The 23,137-nt window shown below is 44.0% G+C and overlaps 2 protein-coding genes across 2 annotated transcripts in view; one reads left to right on the top strand and one right to left on the bottom strand.

Moving 5' to 3' along the window:
* The first annotated feature begins 342 nt into the window (after positions 1-342).
* On the top strand, positions 343-6,803 carry fbxl5 (F-box and leucine-rich repeat protein 5). The gene is made up of 11 exons (XM_033964976.2): positions 343-470; positions 1,000-1,215; positions 1,502-1,597; positions 1,674-1,869; positions 2,557-2,739; positions 2,917-3,042; positions 3,222-3,376; positions 3,450-3,532; positions 3,705-4,373; positions 5,458-5,606; positions 5,934-6,803. The coding sequence occupies exons 1-11, from the start codon at positions 387-389 to the stop codon at positions 6,008-6,010; spliced, it is 2,034 nt and encodes a 677-aa protein (XP_033820867.1). The 5' UTR covers positions 343-386; the 3' UTR covers positions 6,011-6,803.
* The window catches only part of cc2d2a (coiled-coil and C2 domain containing 2A), a 38,837-nt gene continuing 22,489 nt past the window's right edge, over positions 6,790-23,137 (bottom strand). The window contains exons 17-37 of the mRNA XM_055221170.1: positions 16,163-16,340; positions 15,916-16,069; positions 15,706-15,853; positions 15,122-15,260; positions 14,838-15,041; positions 14,653-14,745; positions 14,492-14,583; positions 13,361-13,528; positions 13,246-13,288; positions 13,070-13,179; positions 12,799-12,895; positions 12,628-12,726; positions 12,375-12,542; positions 11,860-12,051; positions 11,710-11,799; positions 11,507-11,620; positions 11,113-11,247; positions 10,879-11,001; positions 10,744-10,802; positions 10,457-10,634; positions 6,790-7,129 (exon numbers count right to left, since the gene is read on the bottom strand). Coding sequence (XP_055077145.1) covers positions 6,944-7,129; positions 10,457-10,634; positions 10,744-10,802; positions 10,879-11,001; positions 11,113-11,247; positions 11,507-11,620; positions 11,710-11,799; positions 11,860-12,051; positions 12,375-12,542; positions 12,628-12,726; positions 12,799-12,895; positions 13,070-13,179; positions 13,246-13,288; positions 13,361-13,528; positions 14,492-14,583; positions 14,653-14,745; positions 14,838-15,041; positions 15,122-15,260; positions 15,706-15,853; positions 15,916-16,069; positions 16,163-16,340 — 2,770 coding nt within the window. The 3' untranslated portion in view covers positions 6,790-6,943. The remainder of the gene's footprint in view (positions 7,130-10,456; positions 10,635-10,743; positions 10,803-10,878; positions 11,002-11,112; positions 11,248-11,506; positions 11,621-11,709; positions 11,800-11,859; positions 12,052-12,374; positions 12,543-12,627; positions 12,727-12,798; positions 12,896-13,069; positions 13,180-13,245; positions 13,289-13,360; positions 13,529-14,491; positions 14,584-14,652; positions 14,746-14,837; positions 15,042-15,121; positions 15,261-15,705; positions 15,854-15,915; positions 16,070-16,162; positions 16,341-23,137) is intronic.

Here is a 23,137-nt window from a genome sequence, read left to right as displayed (position 1 = left end):
AAAAGCTCCGCCCTTAAAAGGCTGTTGGTATGGACATTTACCATGGCAACCATTCTCTAACCGTGAAAATGAACCAAAAATGAATCCAACCATATTTAAAACATGTCAAAGCAATTAACGGTTTTAAATACCAATCACATTAATGCGGTGAGTAACTGGGTCCTTAAATAATCCAAACAAGCGCAATATATACAAACAACTCATTGTATATAATGTTATCATTATTTTCACATTATGTTACATTTAAAAAATTAACATCAAAATAAATAAAAAAAAATACAATGGGGCCAAGTTGTGATCACGTGACTGAGACGTACACGCCTCCAGATTGTATCAGCGCACGTATCAGCGTCAGTCCAGATGACGCACTGTAGAACAGAGTGAAGATGGCTCCTTTTCCGGACGAGGTGGATGTTTTTACTGGCCCACACTGGCGAATGAAGCAGTTAGTGGGCCTGTACTGCGAGAAGGTATGTACGAGGAAATAATAGCTTTAAACGTCGACGTTTGCGAAAGCATCGATGAAGTTGAACCCTCAAACGAGACACAAACACGGGCTAACATGCTAACTAGCTCACACGCACACTGCTTTGCACTAGGCATAACTCCAGTGGGTGTTTGTGTCGCGGCTATGTTAAAATCGTTTAATAACAGGTTGCTTTCTATGGCAGAGTACAAATACTGAAGCAACAACACCGATTTGCAGCATCGAATGCGTTACCTTGTGGGTTGCAATGTAGGTACCGTAGGGCCCATTAGATTCAGCAACTTGTGTGATTCTTATGTAACACAAGAAATAATACCCGAAATAGACATCAAGCAATGATATTCAGGCTTAGATACTCAGCTTGTGACAGTTTTACTTATAAATGCTTTTACTGAGTCATGGCACTGTAGGTGCTTGGTTTGCATGGAAATATACTCCAGGTGTTGATGCTTTGTAAATTTGAATTGTATTGTTTTTCTTAATCCTGCGTGTTGTACCTTTTGTATTTCCAGCTATCACAAACCAACTTCTCCAACAACAATGATTTCCGTTCTTTCCTCCAATCTCTTTGTGCCACCTTCAAGGAGTTCAAGATGCATGAACAAATAGAGAATGAGTACATAATCAACCTGCTTCAGCAGCGCTGTTGCACCGTTTACAATGTACACTCTGACAACAAACTCTCAGAGATGCTCTCCCTCTTTGAGAAAGGTCTTCACAATGTGAAGGTGAGATGAAAGTCTATGATCCATTCATGTCAGCATACAAAACACTTACTACGTTTACAATGACATTATCCATTATTACCTAAATGTATTATTGGATAATTCAAAGTTTTTGTTGTTGTTTAGTTGGTTTATTGTTGAAAGTGGTATTTTCCCATGGAAGCAAGCATATGGAATTCTGACAGTGCTCATGTAATTTCTTGAGGGCAAAAGACTGGTCTAGAATGAAACAATTCTTCAAAAATAGCACTGTTTAATAAATATAAATAAATACGTGGTTTCTTTCCAGAATGAATATGAGCAGCTGAACTACGCCCAACAACTGAAGGAGAGACTTGAAGCATTTACTCAAGACTTCCTTCCACACATGAAAGAAGAAGAAGAGGTCATTCTCTAATCCTTTTAAAACTTTGGGTTAAATGCTTCAAGGTCATGTCTTTAATAAAGCCTAATGGTTGCAGGTCTTTCAGCCCATGCTCATGGAGCACTTCACCTATGAGGAGCTCAAAGACATAAAGAAGCAGGTGATCGCTCAGCACTGCAGCCAGCAGCAGTGGGACAGCGCTGCAGAGGTGCTCAAGGGATTGAGTCTCTGGAGCCAAGCAGAGGAGCTGCACAAGGCCTTCAAATATTCTGACCATGAAAAGGCTGATTATGGTTTGTATTTATTTTGATTGCAAAAGAATAATCTTTGGAAAAGTCTAGTCCTTCATAATAATAATGGCTTACACTTGTAATGCGCTTTACAGGCTTGTCAAAGCCTCTCAAAGCGCTACACTGTAGTCATTATTCATTCATTTCCACACTTGGTGATGGTAAGCTACTATTGTAGCCACAGCTGCCCTGGGGCAGACTGACGGAAGCGAGGCTGCCAAATTTGAGCACACACCACTTTCATACTAAGCAATGTGGGTGAAGTGTCTTGCCTAAGGACACAACGACAGAACTTGGTCCGAGCGGGACTCAATCCTCCGACCTTCGGGTTGGGGGACCAATACTCTAACCACTGAGCCACTGTCGCCCTCATATACCTATTATTACTTGTGTTAATTAAATCTCAGAAGTTCAGTACATGTTGCATACCATATTTTACCTTGTTATGGGGCATTAACATTGAATAGTAGGCATTCAGAATATTGAGTTTATTGAGAGCTAAACTACAGGGTGGTATTTATTTTTATACACTGACTTTGAAAAGAATCTCCCTGTGTCAGAGTACATCATAACTAAATTGCAAACTTTGGAATTTGTGAATTGCGACCAGTCAAGCTGCTATGTTGATTCAACTGAATTACGATATATTTGGCATCTTTTTTGACACTATCTTGTATTTTCTGTCTGAAGTGGACAAAAATGGGAATGGTCAGACCCACATCTCCCAGCTGCCCACAGAGATCATGCTGAGGCTGTTTCACTATTTGAGCCCCAAGGATCTGTGCCGCTGCAGCCAGGTGTGCAGCTCCTGGTCTGAGCTGGCCAAGACGGGCTCACTATGGAGGCACCTCTACCCTGTGCGCTGGGCCAGAGGTAAACTAAAACTATACTGTCAATACTAGTTGTTTTAAGATTCTTGGATGTAATCTAGTCACATTGTCAAATTCAGGGCCAATGTTCCTGTATCAAATATTAAGAAATATTCAAAACATTAATTACACTTTATCCAACAACACAATAATGATGGCGCTAAACAAGTGCTTTTTGCAGGTGACTACTACAACGGTCCACCTGGAGATCAGGATCAGGAGCCTGATGATGACTGGGTAAAGAGTCGCCAGAAAGAGGGTTTGGCCTACCAAGAATGGGACGAGGATGCAGATGTGGATGAGTCGGGTAAACACAATTTTTCTGACAACCGTAATTGCATGTCATTTTCAATGCAGACGCAGAAGTCATGGATGGCATGGCCCAACCTTTTTGAAAGTGTCTTTCATATCTCAAAAACCTGGTGTGGTGGAGGTAACTTAAATCAGTCTCAACTAATCCCTAGTCTGGATTGTTGTTTGTTTCAGATGTTTCAGGCCAGACAGATGGATATAAAGCCATCACTAATGCTCAGAGGGAAAAAAGGCTTTTGAACGGCCTCATTCACCACCTTTTACCTGCTGTGGGAGGTTCAGTAAAGTCCATTGTTTTGGCATACAGTTCCACAGTCTCCAGTAAAATGGTATGAAATATTGTGCATCTTATATATGTATAACATTGGTGTCATTGTACTATGTCAGTTATTTCATTTTCAGGTGCGTCAAATCCTCAATCTCTGCCCAAATATATCTCATTTGGACCTCACACAGTCAGACATCACTGATGCTGCATTTGACAGGTGACTTCAAACTTTTCTAATCCTTCATTAAATATCAGTAGGCATATGTTACATTAGTCTGTCATATGTACAGCTTACATCAAAGCTTACTTAGACTAAACTGACTGAACCATGTAAATCACCTACTGTATTGTTCCTAAACCCCCTTTTTGTCTGTTGGCGTGTTTTACAGTTGGTCATTTTATGGAGCCTGTCATTCTCTGGAGCACCTGGACTTGTCTGGTTGTGACAAGATCTCTGATTACACTCTCAAGAAACTGTCTGTGGGTTTGGGGAAGACCTCCATCTCTGATAACTGTCCCAACAAACGAGCCAAACTCCTCAAAGCTCCTCCTGTTCCCATCTCCCTTATGGATGAGAGGAGCCTGCATCAGGCTGTGAGGAGGCATCAGGCGCTCATGTTCAAACAGAGGAGTAGCCCGTCTCACGTGTGGGTGCTGGACTCCTCTCACCTGGCTGACATAGAGGATGCAGCAGGGTGGAGACGCCTCTCTGTCCCTGAAGAGGAACACTTTGTTCAGACTCAGTTGGTGGCAGGTTCTTGCTGCTGCAGGAGGCGAGGACTGAGGACTAGCACTATGTCGTATTTACACGCTCCATTTGTGTCTGCGGAGGTGCTGTGTGGTCACTCTACCTGCTGCAGCAGTGACACGGCTCTTAGGACCTTTTCAGAACCACAGACTGAGTCCTGCAGAGGCAGTACAGGCGACTTTCGGACTAAGTGCTCTGCTTTTGGAGCCCGGCAGTGTCTGCAGCAGGAATACAGGACTGAGCACTCTAAGCGCTCACTGAGGTTTCTCAGCCTCTCTGGATGTTATCAAGTCACAGACTCCGGGCTCAGGTAAAGGACACTTAAAGCTAAAACATGTCACTCTGGCATCAGGGATTAAGGCTTTATTTTGAGAGCTTATTTTTGGAATCATTGCAGAAGGACCCAAAGTTTTTTTAAAATATTTATTTATATTAATATTAAGCCCACAGGAATGTATTGATTTAACAAGTCAGAAAACATTTTATATATATATATATATTTTTTTTTAATTTTTTTATATGTAGTGTAAAATATTATTAGGGGCCTTTTGAGATCTTCTCAATAGGGCGGCCACAGCACAGCAGACTTTGGGAATGGCTGCTGTAGTTGACCCATACAGATGCACCACAGCAGTAGTGCTGCACTGAAGCACAGATGGTGTAATCACATGGGTGTGGTTATTTGTACAAGCTTTTTGTCACGTAGCGGAGGAAGCACTTCCCTCCAACCTTTCTCGCACATTCAGTTTGGCTTCTTGTCTAAAACAGCCCACAGTGGTCGCATAAGCCTCTTTTCCATTGGCACAGTTCACTTGAGGCTGCCTTGGAGTGGGTCTGTTTGGTGTGGGTCTCCTGCCAAATTGCGTTTCCATGCTCCGCGTATGGCTCCTGTTCCAGGGGCAGACACTGACATTACCCAAACATTACAAATGTTTTCTTAATAAATAAAATCTAAATTGTATTTGAATTATACTTTTAGCAATTGAGAAAAGGATGTTCTATATTCGTGCTTTGTTTTGCAACACGTGTCGGCTCAACATATAAAGATGCCATAACTGGAAATAAGGCATCAAGTCAGCTCTTGGTTAGATATTATCCATTTCTGTTATATCTGTTTTTTGCCATTTTGAATCCGCCTTCTCTCTTGGCCAATCATCTCGTTTCTTGTGCAACCACACCTTAGCTAAAGTGAGCCGTACTGCACTTGCCCCCTCTGGCAACTAGTACCCTCTAGGGTCCGCTTTGGATCCCTCAAACGTGGAGGTACGGCTTATTTTAGACAGTGGCAACATGTGGCCCGTACAGATGGTTCCAAAGTGAACCAGTGGAAACAAGGCTATAGTTTGCGTGTGTGTACTGTGACTGCTGCCGTCTCACCTGCTCTTGTCTTGTAGGGCCCTGTCTCAGCTCGGGGGGCTACCTCTGCTGGAGCATCTGAACCTGTCCGGCTGCCTCCTCATCACTGAGGTGGGGCTGCAGGAGCTGGTGTCCGCTTGTCCTTCGCTGAAGGATGAGCACTTCTATTACTGCGACAATATCAACGGTAACACATAATGGGAAACGTGAACAGCATATTAAGTAATCTGATGGGAAGTGGACAGTCTGCAATGTCAACTGTGCTCTTCCCTGGAGACACTTTTGGCTCTTATTTTAATGATTTAAATGTGAATGGTTGTTGACATGCATTTAATATCAAGCAAGCCCACACAGCAATGTCCTTGTCTAATGCTGAAGTACAAGGTAAGTAGCTTTATTGTAGCTAATACGATCTTTTCTGTCTTAAGTCAAGACTTCATGTTAGCAGTACTACGTTGTTCCCTGGTTATGTGAGCAATGTCTTGCCTAGTCCTAACTGTTGTGTTCTCCACAGGCCCTCTCGCCGACACGGCCAGCGGCTGCCAGAACCTCCAGTGTGGATTCAGAGTGTGCTGTCGCTCTGGGGAGTGACCGCTGCCTCCTGGTGTTCATCACGTTTTATTGCACTTTATCCCTAGAAATACCATTTGCTGTAAGATGTCTCTCTCATAAGGGTTTCCTAAAACAACTGTAACTAGCACCTAATATTTCCTTTCTGTGTTTTAGTAGAATTGAACCTTAGAAAGGGTTGAATTTGGAGTGTAAATTCAAATGTAAATGGAAGTATTGGTTTTGAGAAGTTCAAAACTAGAAATTGTAAATTACAAGTGCTTCTGTTGATTTTAAATATTCATCACTAAAGCTCACATCAGTCTGCTTCTCCCATTAGTCGATTGATTTATTCTTATCTCAGTGTAGAAATTTACCTAATACAAGGTCAGGAATGATAAAAATGTATCACAAGCCTGTTGTATTTAACCAAAATTAGTGAGCAGCATTGACATAGCTAATTTATGTAGAAGACCTTACACACGTGGGCTTTAGATTCTGTTTCAGCTTAATAAAGGACTATTTCACAACATCTATCAATTAAGGGCCCCGCTGAAGTATAGTTATGATCAATTCATGGTACATTATGCATTCACTGCAAGAATTATTTTCAAGAAGCACTCCAGCGATGTAGATTATTGTTCGTTACAGATTTAGTGGGGTCTTTCAAGTTAGTCAAAGGGTGATTCATTGACTGGGAGAACGCTCTGCTGTACTTTCAGCTTTCAGTGCTTGTGTCCATCTCTTATCAGTCTGAAATATGATTGATGTTTTGTGCATGATGCCTAAATTGGGAAACATGACAAGGAGATCAATAAAGTAACTTGTATACACACATGTATTTGTTTTAATATTAAACGAAAAAAATGCTGTGAAATTGAAAATACATCATATAATTCAGTATTACATTTACAGTTCTTTAATAAGATGATTTGATTAAACAATTACTAGACAAATTGTTCCATATGAACACATTTAGTCCCTCATTAGGGAAGCTAGATACACCCAGACAGAGAGGACGTTGCTGGGATAGGGGTGAACATACACAGCCAGAGCAAATTCCACTTTGGGCGCCTGAACGTTGTGGACCCCTGTGCTGTAGACTGCCTCGATGATCGGCTTGACTTCAGAGAAGGGCAGATTCAAAGGGAAACCTGAAATCTAAAAATGTGTTGCATTGTCATTCTATTAGGATGAATTGGGTGATGACTCAAGGACCACAGCTTAAAAAATTCAGTTCAATATTTTAGTGTAGGTTAATATCTTGGTCAATCACAGGTCTATCTACAGGAAATAAAAAGCTGAACTAAATATTAAACATTTTTTGTAAAAAAAAAAATTGAAAAGTCACACTAAATAAAAAAATAAAATCAGATTAGATAGAATACTGGGTGTAAAATGTTATCTTTTTTGTTTATCTTTTCCTGAAATTGATCACATAGTGGGGCGGGTGCAAAGAGATCCGGGCGGCAGTCGAAGGCGGGGACCTCGACGACCGGATCTCCGGACATGGAGACTAGCTCTGGGGACGTGGAACGTCACCTCGCTGGGGGGGAAGGAGCCTGAGCTTGTGCGGGAGGTTGAGCGTTACCGGCTAGATATAGTCGGCCTCACCTCCACGCACAGCTCGGGCTCTGGAACCCAACTTCTTGAGAGGGGTTGGACTCTCCATTTCTCTGGCGTTGCCCGCGGGGAGCGGCAGCGAGCTGGTGTGGGCTTGCTCATTGCCCCACAGCTCAGCCGCTGCGTGTTGGGGTTCACTCCGGTGAACGAGAGGGTCGCGTCCCTGCGCCTTCGGGTCGGGGACAGGTCTCTCACTGTTGTGTCGGCCTACGGGCCAAACAGCAGTGCAGAGTACCCGGCCTTCTTGGAGTCCCTGGGAGGGGTACTAGACAGTGCACCAACCGGGGACTCCGTTATTCTCCTGGGGGACTTCAACGCCCATGTGGGTAACGACAGTGACACTTGGAGGGGCGTGATTGGGAGGAACGGCCTCCCCAATCTGAACCCGAGCGGTGTTTTGTTATTGGACTTCTGTGCTAGTCACAGCTTGTCCATAACAAACACCATGTTCGAGCACAAGGGTGTCCATCGGTGCACATGGCACCAGTACACTCTAGGTCGGAGGTCGATGATCGACTTTGTTGTCGTGTCATCTGACCTCCGACCGCGTGTCTTGGACACTCGGGTGAAGAGAGGGGCTGAGCTGTCAACTGATCACCACCTGGTGGTGAGTTGGATCCGCTGGCGGAGGAGGAAGCCGGACAGACCTGGCAGACCCAAGCGCATTGTGAGGGTCTGCTGGGAACGTCTGGCGGAGCCCTCTGTCAGGGGGGTCTTCAACTCCGACCTCCGGGAGAGCTTCTCCCTGATTCCGGGGGAGGTTGGAGACATGGACTTCGAGTGGGCCATGTTCTCCACCTCTATTGTCGATGCGGCTGCTCGTAGCTGTGGTCGTAAGGTCTGTGGTGCTTGTCACGGCGGCAATCCCCGAACCCGGTGGTGGACACCGGAAGTAAGGGATGCCGTCAAGCTGAAGAAGGAGTCCTATCGAGCCTTGTTGGCTCGTGGGACTCCTGAGGCAGCTGATGAGTACCGGCGGGCCAAGCGTGCCGCGGCTCGGGCAGTCACAGAGGCAAAAACTCGGGGTTGGGAGGAGTTCGGAGAGGCCATGGAGGAGGACTATCGGACGGCCTCAAAGAGATTCTGGCAAACCGTCCGACGCCTCAGGACGGGGAAGCAGTGCTTCACCAACACTGTTTACAGTGCGGGTGGAGAGCTGCTGACCTCGACTGGGGATGTTGTCGGGCGGTGGAAGGAATACTTTGAGGATCTCCTCAATCCCACTGTCACGTCTTCCGAGGAGGAAGCAGAAACTGGGGACCCAGAGGCGGACTCGTCCATCACCCTGGCTGAAGTCACTGAGGTGGTTGGCAAGCTCCTCGGTGGCAAGGCTCCGGGGGTGGACGAGATCCGTCCTGAGTACCTCAAGTCTCTGGATGTTGTGGGGCTGTCTTGGCTGACACGTCTCTGCAACATCGCGTGGCGGTCGGGGACAGTACCTGTGGAATGGCAGACCGGGGTGGTGGTCCCTCTGTATAAGAAGGGGGACCGGAGGGTGTGTTCCAATTACAGGGGAATCACACTCCTCAGCCTTCCCGGTAAGGTCTATTCCAGGGTACTGGAGAGGAGAATCCGACCGATAGTCGAACCTCGGATTCAGGAGGAGCAGTGTGGTTTTCGTCCTGGTCATGGAACACTGGACCAGCTCTATACTCTTCATCGGGTCCTCGAGGGCTCATGGGAGTATGCCCAACCAGTCCACATGTGTTTTGTGGATCTGGAGAAGGCATTCGACCGTGTCCCTCGTGGTGCCCTTTGGGGGGTGCTCTGGGAGTATGGGGTCCGGGGCTCTTTGCTAAGGGCTGTCCGGTCCCTGTATGACCGGAGCAGGAGCTGTGTTCGCATTGCCGGCAGTAAGTCAGACCTGTTCCCGGTGCATGTTGGACTCCGCCAGGGCTGCCCTTTGTCACCGGTTCTGTTCATTATATTTATGGACAGAATTTCTAGGCGCAGCCAGGGGCCGGAGGGGGCCTGGTTTGGGAACCACAGGATTTCATCTCTGCTGTTTGCAGATGATGTTGTCCTGATGGCTTCTTCGAGCCAGGACCTGCAGCAGACACTGGGGCGGTTTGCAGCCGAGTGTGAAGTGGCTGGGATGAGAATCAGCTCCTCCAAATCCGAGGCCATGGTTCTCGACCGGAAAAAGGTGGTTTGCTCTCTCCGGGTGGGTGGTGAGTCTCTGCCCCAAGTGGAGGAGTTCAAGTATCTCGGGGTCTTGTTCACGAGTGAGGGAAGGATGGAGCGGGAGATTGACAGGCGGATCGGTGCAGCGTCTGCAGTGATGCGGTCGCTGTATCGATCCGTTGTGGTGAAGAAGGAGCTGAGCCGGAAGGTGAAGCTCTTGATTTACCGGTCAATCTACGTTCCTACCCTCACCTATGGTCATGAGCTCTGGGTAATGACCGAAAGGACAAGATCGCGGATACAAGCGGCTGAAATGGGCTTCCTCCGCAGAGTGGCCGGGCGCACCCTTAGGGATAGGGTGAGGAGCTCGGTCACACGGGAGGAGCTCGGAGTAGAGCCACTGCTCCTACACGTTGAGAGGAACCAGTTGAGGTGGCTCGGGCATCTGCTCAGGATGCCTCCTGGACGCCTCCCTAGGGAGGTGTTCTGGGCATGTCCCACTGGGAGGAGGCCCCGGGGAAGACCCAGGACACGCTGGAGGGACTATGTCTCTCGGCTGGCCTGGGAACGCCTTGGGGTCCCACCGGAGGAGCTGGAGGACGTGTCTGGGGTGAGGGAAGTCTGGGAGTCCCTGCTTAGACTGCTGCCCCCGCGACCCGGCTCCGGATAAGCGGAAGAAAATGGATGGATGGATGGATGATCACATAGTCAAGTTGAAAACAGCCTATCTCTGTCCCCTACCTTGTGATCTCCCAGGAGGGTTAGCAGGTCATGGCGATGCCCCTCCTGCAGGTCCTGCCCCCTACTCTTTTCCAGTTTGGGCAGAAACTGTTTGAGTGCGCTGCAGCAGAAACGGTTCCAGCGCGTGGCATGACGAGGACGCCACTCCATGATTTTCTCCTTCAGTATTTTTTCAATTCTGCCAAACAATCATTACTTGCAAAACCCAAATAAAGACAACTCCAACATCTCCAACATTCCCAACTCAGTACAGCCTATCAAATCTGCATTGTACAGGACTGACTTGCCTGTCTTGAAGCTCTGTTGCAGCTGATTTGTTAGTGCTGTGGTACACCATCTGTTCTGGCTATTAAATATGTAGCATAAAAATATGAAACATTGAAAGGATACTCTAATAATTAAATAATACAGCAAAAACTCACCTGAACACTGGATAGACCCGGGTGAGCGAATGACCGTGAGAAAAATGGCCGCCACAGATTTGTCTTTGAGGTGTCAAAACTCATTCTCATCGGAGAGCTGTACTGTTGAACGTTAAACCAGACCTATGGAAATTTAAGTCAAACTAATATTAAGAATCTGAACAGGTTTTACTGAAATGTAAGTAAGTAACTTCATTACTATATATTTGAAGCTACAGTCATAGTGTCACCCACATTGTGAGCGTCGACCAGGCAGCCCACAGTCTGTAGGGGGCAGAAGGTGTCATACTGGCCATAGTGCTGTCCACTGCTCGGGTTCCAGATCAGGTACTGATTCTGATCATATGTCAGCACGTATGCTGTAGGTCCCTAAAAATAAAATTATATAATTTATAATTACATACATACATAGAATGACAGTGTTGCCACATGTTTGGCCAATTTACACAGATTTGACACATCAGGCTGCAATATTGATATGTTATTGAATATTGATTGTATTGCAAATCAAGATAATAAGAGAACAACATATTGGAATATTGATATTTTGTTAAACTACAAGAAACAAATGACTGTACAATCTAATAAAATTAACCCATTGAAATATCCATATAGTTAAATCACCCACCTCTGGTATAGCAGTCCCAATTATGAGCCAGGCTTTCTTTCCCATAAACAAGAAGTAGTTACATAACAGAACAGCATGCTCCTCCTCATCTCCAGCCAGGAATGTCAGAAATTGCTAAAACCAAAAGAAAAAAAAAAAAAAGTGGTTTTAAAATTGTAGGATTTTGTTGACATGCTCTAGCATTGAAAAGAGGGATTACTTACATCACATGTAGTCCAAAGATCGCAATTACCAGAAAAAGAAACTCTGTCAGGTAATGATGGAATGAGGGATACAAATCTGGCAACCATGGACTATAAAAAAATAATCATTATAGTGATTTGAAATATTGCTACTTTTAAGATTGAACTGACCATAGGCTCCGTTGTATCAGAAAGCATGTCGAGAGGTGGGTTGAGAGGTCTGATGTAACGAGTGATGAACACTGTTTTTCCATTGAGGTCTATAACGGTGGTGAGGCAGGGTCTGTTTGGGTGACTGCGGGAAGCTTCCCTCTCAAATCTATCTGCGACCACTAACAAACTCTCCTCCTCTTGACTGTCAAACTGAACATTTGAAATGAGAAAGTGAAACATGAAAGTATAGGTATATCTGGCACTATTTGGGTAAAAAAATGTTATGGACATGGTTACCTCTACTTCCTTTAACTAGCACAAGCAGGAAGAAAGCAAAAATAACATGACAAGAAATGAATGAACTAAAAAGAAATGCAAACTCAGAGCAAAGATGGTTGCAGCATAAGATGTTATTATGTTAGTAAAATAAGTATTGTACAAAATAATATTCAACTAAGAACAAATAAAATATGATTATAATATAATTTGCAAAAAACTAATTAGAGAGAATATATCATTGTAGACCTCAATACCTTTTCCCGTATGGACTCTCCAGGCACAAGCTGAGGTTCGATGGTGATGAAGAGAGTAATAAATGCTCCTCCACTCACACTTAAGTCAAAACCATTGGGATTGTGGCTTCGCTCTTTACTGTAGCCCAGTAACACAGCTGGGGTGTTCACTTTGAAAGTCCCATCAATCTGACCAGAGAGAAGGACAGAGTTTAATATGTTGTATATGGGAAAAAAAATAAAAATAAATCGCATGATAATGATGATTTTTAACCTTGGACTGAGAGTAGATGGTGCTGAAGGGGATCTTGACTGAACCCAACCAGTGCCTCTCAATACGAGTGTGGATTGACATTTGTTTGTCACTATCACTCTGCAGGGATTTAATATAATTAGGATGCAAATAAATATATTTAAAAATTGCAAAGCTCACAAATGTACTCACCGCTCCAGTTTCATGGAGCATTTCATCAAAAATGTTGATAAAAACCTCATCTTTGACTGACTGCAGGTTTGCAGAACTGTAGTCTCCATTTGGGGCACTGGAAAAAATTATAGTCACAATTAATTTTTGGACAGTTACTGACAATGCAAAATTTAGAAAACAACAGGAGACAAAAAAAACATCAAGATAATAAAGACACTAAACTTAAAACATTTAGCTCTTTGGGGAAATTTCTGTTTCATGAATTTCAACTGAATATTTTAAGCTCTACCTAAAAGGGAGTTGTAGCTCCTCGTTCCAGCTGGGGTTGGGCCCCTCTGCTGTGGTTGTCTGAAGTACTGTGCGTTGGAATGATACCTCCACAAAAGGCCTCACCTGAACCTGAACAGTTATAATCATTAGCAACACACAGTACTGTATGGTCCAACTTTGATGGACAGCAGTTACCTGACAAAGGTCGCCCTGTGATGTCTGTACTGCAGGTGCCTTACTGAAATGAAAGCACAATATTTTGGATTAATCAATTCTTTTAGTGTATATTTATATTGCATTGGTTACTTACTTGTTGTGGGGTCTTCTCACAGGAATGTCGTAGGCTCGGATGATGTTGACCAACAGCTTGATGTCTCTGTCTAACAGGTTTTGTGCGGTCACCTTCTTCCTCTCTTTCCTTTGGGGCTTCAGCGGGCGCTTGGGCTCAGCCAGTTTGAAAATATTTATACCCAGCAACCTGAGGGATAATTTGTCACGCAATATGGTTAAAACTGTATAAAACACTACAGGGATTTCACAACAACCTAAATTTTGTTTTAGGTGTATGTGAAAATTAGGCAATAGTATTTTGCTCAGACATCCTACTGACAAACTGGGGGAAACCACAAAACTCAATAATGTTTTCTAAAAATAAAAACTCTAAATTATCATTGTAAAATATTTTTTTCTACTAACACAGCCCATACATGATCAAGTTTAACACTTTAAAAAAATAATTCCTACATACAAACATTGTAACTGCATTAGGGTTGGTCACTAGGGAGAGGGTTTAAATGTACTTACCAAATATTTCATAGTAGTACTAGCAGTACTACTACATACATATAACTAATAAAACACATTGAATACATTTCAAATTCAGACAATTTTACAATCTAGAGTTTTGGGTCTATTGTTAATGAGGGACTGCATTTCTACAACTACCGGTAAATGGACAGAAGGAAGAATGGGAGAAAAGGAATGGCCAAACATACCCTGCACCTGTCCCACTGTAAAAACGTATCACAAGTACAACGCAAGAAAAATAAGAAATCATATTACATATGCAAAATATATAAGCTTATATATAACATTGTCACCAAAAGTTGTACTATGATAAGTCTCACATTTTACTTTACAGCATAATAACATGATAAAATGATGAAGAAAAAAACACTAATGTTTTCATGTTATTTACAGTTACAGTACTGATAAGGATTAGGATATTATACTAGCATGGAATAAAATAGCATGACAGAGTGAACCATGATTATCCTTTTAGTCAACATGCTGGTGCTGTAAAGTCCATTCCTCAACTGGGTAACAAAGATATTGATACCACCTTCTATTTTACATTCAATTTACCTTAAAATACTTTTTGGGTGAAAGACTGAAAGGTGTGCTTAAATAAATTTAAGTTGTAGAGTTTTGATGCCCTTACCCAATAGTGGGGATCTCCTCTTCTACAACCAGATCTGTTAGTAGGTAGTGATGTTTAGCAAGAAGAAATCTGTTTATAACCGATTCTCTAATCTGCAAAAAATATTCCACACTCATAGTTAGCACATGTAGTATACTAATGTAATTTACAGCACTACTAACTTTTTTAAGGTAAGAGGCCACTAAGGCACGATGTGAATCCAGGTGTTGTTTGGTGTCCACAACATCCCCTTCTTTCAGTCTCTTCTCATAATCCTGTCATTTTTAAAGCAACATTTAATTAAGACAATTGTCTAAAATCAAATCAGTCATTGGTCAGTGTGGGTAGACTGTGTAGTTTAATTTACCTGGAAAACCTTATCAGACACCTCTCTCTCAAGAGCTGGAACAAACTTATAATTTCTGAACTCAGGGACGCCTTGGTTCCTCAGCCTCAGCAGTTTGTATCTTTTTGAACTGTCCAACTCTTCATCAGTGACAAAGTTAAACTCGTCTTGCAGTTGTTCAAGTCTAAAGTAGTCTGGAGCAGTCACCTCTCCACTACTAGCAACCTATGAATTAATAAATAATTACCTTAGCTAAGAGTAGCAGCAGTAGATGACCAAGTGTCATGATCTAAGATCTGACATACCTTCAAAAGCTGCATGATGGAGGCGTTTTTTGGATCATTGGGGTCCAGTCGTGATTGTTTTGCCCATTCTCCAATTTTTTTCAAGTCATACAGCCCCGACGCTCCAATACATGAGACAGCATCAAGGTGTCCCAAACCACTAAAGCACAGTGACAATAAACATGGCATGAAATACTACTGTGTTCATGCTAGCTTGTGGGCAATTATTTTAGTTAAGAATCCAGGAATGCAATGCTACTTTATCATTATAAGATTTACATATTTTTAACAGTTCATATGTATCGAAATAAATAACACAGCACTAGGCACAAAGGAGTCTTCTGCAATTAAATTTTGTTTTACTTAAAGCAATTTTATTCATCATTTTGTCTAATTGTAGGCGCTGGTTTTGTCCTAAATCAGCAAATCACACTTAAGATGAACGTAAAGCATTATTTCTGATCATCTTCTGATAAACATTTTTCAAATCATTTTCAGGCCTTTTCTTAATAGATTGTAATATTTAAATGCACTTATTTTGACCTCCAGCTGAGAATGTTATTTTTTTAAGTACCGTAGTAAAAGTAGTAAATCTCTGGCTGTACCCGTGTATTCCACCATGTTGTTGTGACACAGGAGGAGCCAATGGGACATCATCTTCACCAATAGCCCAAGATACACAGCATGCAAGTTTTCCAGAGGTCAGCAAAGTGATTTTGTTACTGCCATCTGCTTCAAAGGACAGGGGCACATCTGAAAAAGAAGAGATGATAAATAAAACATGTTGGGATATTTCTGAGCTAAAAATAACCTACCACTTCCAACTCCTTCGTGGTCAAACATGACTCTCTGGTTGCTGCTGAACTCAAAGTTCTCTATGGGAGCACTGCCAGTCAGAACAGAGGGCTCTGGTACTGGTATGAAGACCTGAGTCAGTAAAGAGCATGATGTACTGACCTCTTCAAACACCTAGGACACAAACGAAGCAAAAGCTGTAGTTTGGGGAAAAGTTAACAAATATTTATATATTTTTTTTTCATAAGAAAATTATTACACTTGTACCTGTAGACAGATGCTTTGCGGACAGTTGATGATTCTAAGATTGAAAATTTGTCCGAAATGCACTCTGAAGTCAGAGTTTAGGGCACAGCTGTCTGTCCTGGACACTTCTTTGTCATTGTAGATGATTTTGACAAACAGTGTGTGTCTTCCAACATCTGTCCTTCGAGCTACCTCAGCTCTAAACAAATAAAAGAAAGCAAAACTATGGTGAAATGGCATTATTGTTAGTAATCATTTGATTTCAACATTATCTTCTCCTATTACCACACTCAAACATCATGTGGATTTGGCTTCTATTTCAGTTTGGGAGATTAATGAACATACTAAAATAGTTTGACACACACTGCAAATGTTGGGTTTTGTGGTGCTAATGTAACGCCCACGATTTGTGGTCACATAGTTTTTATTTAATGTAATTTTACAAATGAGTATTAGTGGTGTTTTTATTTTGATAACTGAACAATTGTAATTCTGATTGTCACCACATGATGGCAGCATGCGCAGCGAGACGGTTTGCGAGAGGTCAGGCTTCTGCTTCCTGTTAGCGGCAGTAGCAGTGAGCCAAGACAGCACGAAATTAATGGCCGTGTCCCAATTCGCCCACCTGGCCTTAGAATCACCATTGGAAGGGCGGTTAGAAGGGCAGTTACGTCATTTCCGGTGCGACAAGGGCTGTCCCATTTCAACCCACCCTACTGAATGCGGTCGACAAACCTGCCCTTCCCTTTCCACCATTTCCATGGAGATCGGACGTAACCGGAACGTGCATCCGTGCACACTTCACGCACTTCTATATCCCATCATGCACCGCGACTACGCAAGAAACAGAAGAAAATGGAGTCCGTTGCGCAATACACGTTCAAATGTTCATACTGGTTTACCTCATCTACAACAGTGTGACATGAAACTGTTAAATCTGAATAAAGATCTGTACAGTGTGTTTGATGATTAAAAAGGAGTTACATGGAATAAAGGAATGTGCAGTTATTGCTAGACAATAAGAAGACATTATTATCATTAAAAATTATTACTGCAACAAGAATAATGTAAGAATGCTCGTTTCTATTGTAAGCGTCAAAGACCAAGAGACTGAAACGTAAAGTCAGAAGGGTTTAATGAGTTGCACACAGGTAATGTGAACAATGAAGCAACGGACTCTGAGGAAACGACAGAAGAGAGTCCTGAGACGTGCACAAAATCTTCATGAGTTCCGTACATTCCATAGGTCTGCGCCCCCTGGTGGGCACGTGTCATTTACTTTCGTGTTAGTAAATCAAGACACTAGCTTGATGTAGCACTGCACTGCTAGAAAATACCTTATAATAATCAGATGAAAAGAACTGGCACGGCATAGAAGGGAAACAGTGCCCTCTACTGTTATTAAAGTGGTGTAGCCACTGGCCAAAATACCGAACCATTAAACTGCAATATCCCACTATATGTACAACTAATCAGTGTTCTCTGGTTTATAGACTATGAATGTAGAAATGATATTGTTACCTCTGTCTCTGTTATTACGTTTTCACGAGGTTTATTTTGTTTAAGTTATGAAGTAGCTACAATTGAGTAAAAAAATCACCTCGAACGTTATATTTAGGCCCGAGCCCCTACAGGGCGTAGGGCCTATTGCTTCCGCAACGATGAGTGCGAAGCACTCATCGTTGCAGAAGCGCGCAACTTCGTGGCAGCACCGCGACCTTGCACAGACTCCTGTGTCCTAGCAACCCATGCCGTAGGCATGGGTTTTCATACTTGTTGTTGCTAGCATGTCAGCGTCAACATCGGGCTTCGCCCATTGACTCGATGTTGACGCTGACATGCGTTAACAGGACTCAATAGGAGGAGTCGTCCCCCATCGCCCCCTGCACAGACTCCTGTGTCCTAGCAACCCATACCGTAGGCATGGGACATGCATATTTGTTCTTGCTAGCATGTCAACATTGAGTCAATGGGCTCGCCCATTGACTCAATGTTGACACTGACGCAGCGCGAAGCGCTCATGTCCCCAAACACACTCCTGGCATCGAGCCCTATCCAAGCCCCCATGCCGCAGGCATGGGCCATCTTTATTACTGCTAAAATGAATGGAAGTCAATGGGAGGTCAATGACGGACCCCGACGTCATGGCGAATGACGAGCGCGTCAGCGCTCGTCATTCGCCATTGACCCCACGGTGACGTGGGGAAAGTTGAGAGCTTTCAAAAAACGTATAATATGTCATTGTAATGTTATCGGATATATTGTTTTTGCTAAAAATATTATTATTATTAGGCCCGAGCCCCTACAGGGCGTAGGGCCTATTGCTTCCGCAACGATGAGTGGCAGCACCGCGACCTTGCACAGACTCCTGTGTCCTAGCAACCCATGCCGTAGGCATGGGACATGCATATTTGTTCTTGCTAGCATGTCAGCATCAACATTGAGTCAATGGGCGCTGACGCAGCGCGAAGCGCTCATGTCCCCAAACACACTCCTGGCATCGAGCCCTATCCAAGGCCCCATGCCGCAGGCATGGGCCATACTTATAACTGCTAAAATGAATGGAAGTCAATGGGAGGTCAATGGCGGACCCCGACGTCATGGCGAATGACGAGCGCGTTAGCGCTCGTCATTCGCCATTGACCCCACGGTGACGTGGGGAAGGTCGAGAGCTTTCAAAAAACGTATAATATGTGTTTCTAATGTTATCGGATATATTGTTTTTGCTACAGAAATCAGGGGGTGGCTGTAAAAAGGGCGCCTTGTGGCCCTTTATTAGGCCCGAGCCCCTACAGGGCGTAGGGCCTATTGCTTCCGCAACGATGAGTGCGAAGCACTCATCGTTGCAGACTGTCTTCACGAAGTTCGCGCGCAACTTCGTGGCAGCACCGCGACCTTGCACAGACTCCTGTGTCCTAGCAACCCATGCCGTAGGCATGGGACATGCATATTTGTTGTTGCTAGCATGTCAGCGTCAACATCGAGTCAATGGGCGAAGCCCATTGACTCGATGTTGACGCTGACATGCGTCAACAGAAGTGAATAGCAGGAGTCGTCCCCCACTGCACAGACTCCTGTATCCCAGCAACCCATGCCGTAGGCATGGGACATACATATTTGTTCTTGCTAGCATGTCAGCGTCAACATTGAGTCAATGGGCGAAGCCCATTGACTCAATGTTGACGCTGACGCAGCGCGAAGCGCTAATGTACCCAAACACACTCCTGGCATCGAGCCCTATCCAAGCCCCCATGCCGCAGGCATGGGCCATACTTATAACTGCTAAAATGAATGGAAGTCAATGGGAGGTCAATGGCGGACCCCGACGTCATGGCGAATGACGAGCGCGTTAGCGCTCGTCATTCTCCATTGACCCCACGGTGACGTGGGAAAGGTCGAGAGCTTTCAAAAAACGTATAATATGTGTTTCTAATGTTATCGGATATATTGTTTTTGCTAAAAATATTATTATTTTTTTTATTATTATTTTTTTTATTTCTTCTTCTTCTGCTTTTTGAGCAGGAATTTGACCCCCTGAACATATTCAAAAACTCACCAAATTTTGCCCATAATTCAGGTCTGGCGAAAAATTTATTTTTTTATGTGGTTCATCATTGGATATAAAAAGATGGCGCGACAGCGCCCCCTGCAAAAGTCAAATTTTTGACGTCAATGGGAGACGTCGATGTCAACTTTTTCAAACAGCCACGAAATTCGGTACACGCATTCTTCAAGTGATGCCAAACAAAAAATGTTATTATGGCCACGCCCTCTGACGCACCGAAAGTCGGCCATCTTGGATTGAAAATTCCAAAATGCCGAGTCAGCGTTTTCGCTGACCTCGCATTTTCGTCAACTCCTCTGAAGGCGCTTCACCTGCAGGGCTGAAATTCACGGTACATCATCTAGACAAGTGGGGCATCAAAAGTTATCCAATTTATGATGATCCCTATTACGGTTTCCGTGCGGCGAAGCCGCAAAATTCCATCGGAATTTTTGCAATTTTCAAAAGTCAAAATTTGCTCCCGTTTGCGCATGCAAAGTCCGATTTGGGTCAAATTCGAATCAGTTGTAAAACTTTTGGGCCTAAAGCTACTCATTATGATAGAAACTAAATTGGCGCGATAGCGCCCCCTACAGAACATCTAATATATTTGTATGGAAGGCCGAAAATTTAGTTTTCCCAAATGTTACCAAATTTGACACAAAATTCCATTGGGTCATCCCAATCAATAAAGTCAATCAGACCTATGTCGTCTTTTGCACCGTGTTGCCATGGCAATGCGCCAAACTGCCAATGTTATCCTAATGGGAATCCTCTCAATTTCTCCCATTCATGGGAAAAATATTAGTTTCATGGAATAATGTGAAATTTGGCACCATGACTCTTCATGTCATCCTGATCAAAAAAGTCAACCAGACCCATGTCATAGTTTTCACTGGGTTGCCATGGCGATGCGTGAAAGCGCCCATGTTATGCTAATGGGAAAATTTCAAAATTTTCATGCATTTCAAAGTCTTATAACGACTTATTACCGTCAACGACGGACATAAAATTTGGCACAGTGATACTTCAGGTCGTCCCCGTCAAAAAAGTCCAGGGGGCCAAGTTTGTATTTTGCACGGTGTTGCCATGGCGATGCCTGGAAAACCCATGTTTTTGCATTTTGTGCATCAGCACTTCGAATGTGTTTTGACTTGTTTGGTGACAAGTGCAGCCAAAAGCCACAATATAAAAGGGACAAGTGGCGCGTCAGCGCCACCCACAGGGAGTGCCGGGTCGGCCGAGTGCGAAGCACGGCCCGCGAGGGCCGTTCGATGCCGCTTGCGGCTTTAATTATTATTTTTATTTCTTCTTCTGCTCTTTGAGCAGTAATTTGACCCCCTGAACATTTTCAAAAACTCACCAAATTTTGCCCATTATTCAGGTCTGGTGAAAAATTTATTTTTTTATGTGGTGCGTCATTGGGCATAAAAAAATGGCGCGACAGCGCCCCCTGCAAAAGTCAAATTTTTGACGTCAATGGGAGATGTCAACATCAACTTTTTCATACAGCCACCAAATTCGGTACATGCATTCATCAAGTGATGCCAAACAAAAAAGATTATTATGGCCACGCCCCCTGACGCACCGGAAGTCGGCCATCTTGGATTGAAAATTCCAAAATGCAAAGTCAGCGTTTTCGCTGACGTCGCATTTTCGTCAACTCCTCTGAAGGCACTTCACCTGCAGGGCTGAAAATCACTGTACATCATCTAGACAAGTGGGGCATCAAAAGTTATCCAATTTATGATGATCCCTTTTACGGTTTCCGTGCGGCGAAGCCGCAAAATTCCATCGGAATTTTTGCAATTTTCAAATTTCAAAATTTGCTCCCGGTTTGCGCATAGCAAAGTCCGATTTGGCTCAAATTCGAATCAGTTGTAAAACTTTCGGGCCTAAAGCTACTCATTATCACAGAAAGTAAATTGGCGCGATAGCGCCCCCTACAGAACATCTAATAAATTTGTATGGAAGGCCAAAAATTTAGTTTTCCCAAATGTTACCAAATTTGACACAAAATTCCATTGGGTCATCCCAATCAATAAAGTCAATCAGACCTATGTTGTTTTATGCACCGTGTTGCCATGGCGATGCGCCAAACTGCCAATGTTATCCTAATGGGAATCCTCCCAATTTTTCCCATTCATGGGAAAAATATTAGTTTCATGGAATAATGTGAAATTTGGCACCATGACTCGTCATGTCATCCTGATCAAAAAAGTCAATCAGACCCATGTCATATTTTTCACTGGGTTGCCATGGCGATGCGCGAAAGCGCCCATGTTATCCTAATGGGAAATTTGCAAATTTTCGTACATTTCAAAGTCTTATAACAACATATTACCGTCAACGACGAACACAAAATTTGGCACAGTGATTCTTCAGGTCGTCCCCATCAAAAAAGTCCAAGGTGCCAACTTTGTATTTTGCACGGTGTTGCCATAGGCGATGCCTGGAAAACCCATGTTTTTGCATTTTGTGCATCAGCACTTCCAATGTGTTTTGACTTGTTTGGTGACAAGTGCAGCCCAAAGCCGCAATAAAAAAGGGACAAGTGGCGCGTTAGCGCCACCCACAGGGAGTGCCGGGTCGGCCGAGTGCGAAGCACGGCCCGCGAGGGCCGTTCGATGCCGCTTGCGGCTTTAATTATTTTTATTAGGCCCGAGCCCCTACAGGGCGTAGGGCCTATTGCTTCCGCAACGATGAGTGCGAAGCACTCATCGTTGCAGACTGTCTTCACGAAGTTGCGCGCTTAGCGCGCAACTTCGTGGCAGCACCGCGACCTTGCACTAGACTCCTGTGTCCTAGCAACCCATGCCGTAGGCATGGGTTTGCATATTTGTTGTTGCTAGCATGTCAGCGTCAACATCGAGTCAATGGGCGAAGCCCATTGACTCGATGTTGACGCTGACGCAGCGCGAAGCGCTCATGTTCCCAAACACACTCCTGACATCGAGCCCTATCCAAGCCCCCATGCCGCAGGCATGGGCCATACTTATAACTGCTAAAATGAATGGAAGTCAATGGGAGGTCAATGGCGGAGCCTGACGTCATGGCGAATGACGGGCGCTGACGCGCCCGTCATTCGCCATTGACCCCACGGTGACGTGGGGAAGGTCCAGAGCTTTCAAAAAACGTATAATATGTCATTCTAATGTTTTCGGATATATTGTTTTTGCTAAAAATATTATTATTTTTATTTTTATTTTTAGGCCCGAGCCCCTACAGGGCGTAGGGCCTATTGCTTCCGCAACGATGAGTGCGAAGCACTCATCGTTGCAAACTGTCTTCACGAAGTTGCGCGCGAAGCGCGCAACTTCGTGGCAGCACCGCGACCTTGCACAGACTCCTGTGTCCTAGCAACCCATGCCGTAGGCATGGGTTTGCATATTTGTTGTTGCTAGCATGTCAGCGTCAACATCGAGTCAAAGGGCGAAGCCCATTGACTCGAT

Source organism: Periophthalmus magnuspinnatus, chromosome 4, assembly GCF_009829125.3.
Source record: "Periophthalmus magnuspinnatus isolate fPerMag1 chromosome 4, fPerMag1.2.pri, whole genome shotgun sequence".
Taxonomy (NCBI): domain Eukaryota; kingdom Metazoa; phylum Chordata; class Actinopteri; order Gobiiformes; family Gobiidae; genus Periophthalmus; species Periophthalmus magnuspinnatus.
Note: the sequence above shows the minus strand (reverse complement) of the source record. Positions and strands in the feature narration are given on the sequence as shown.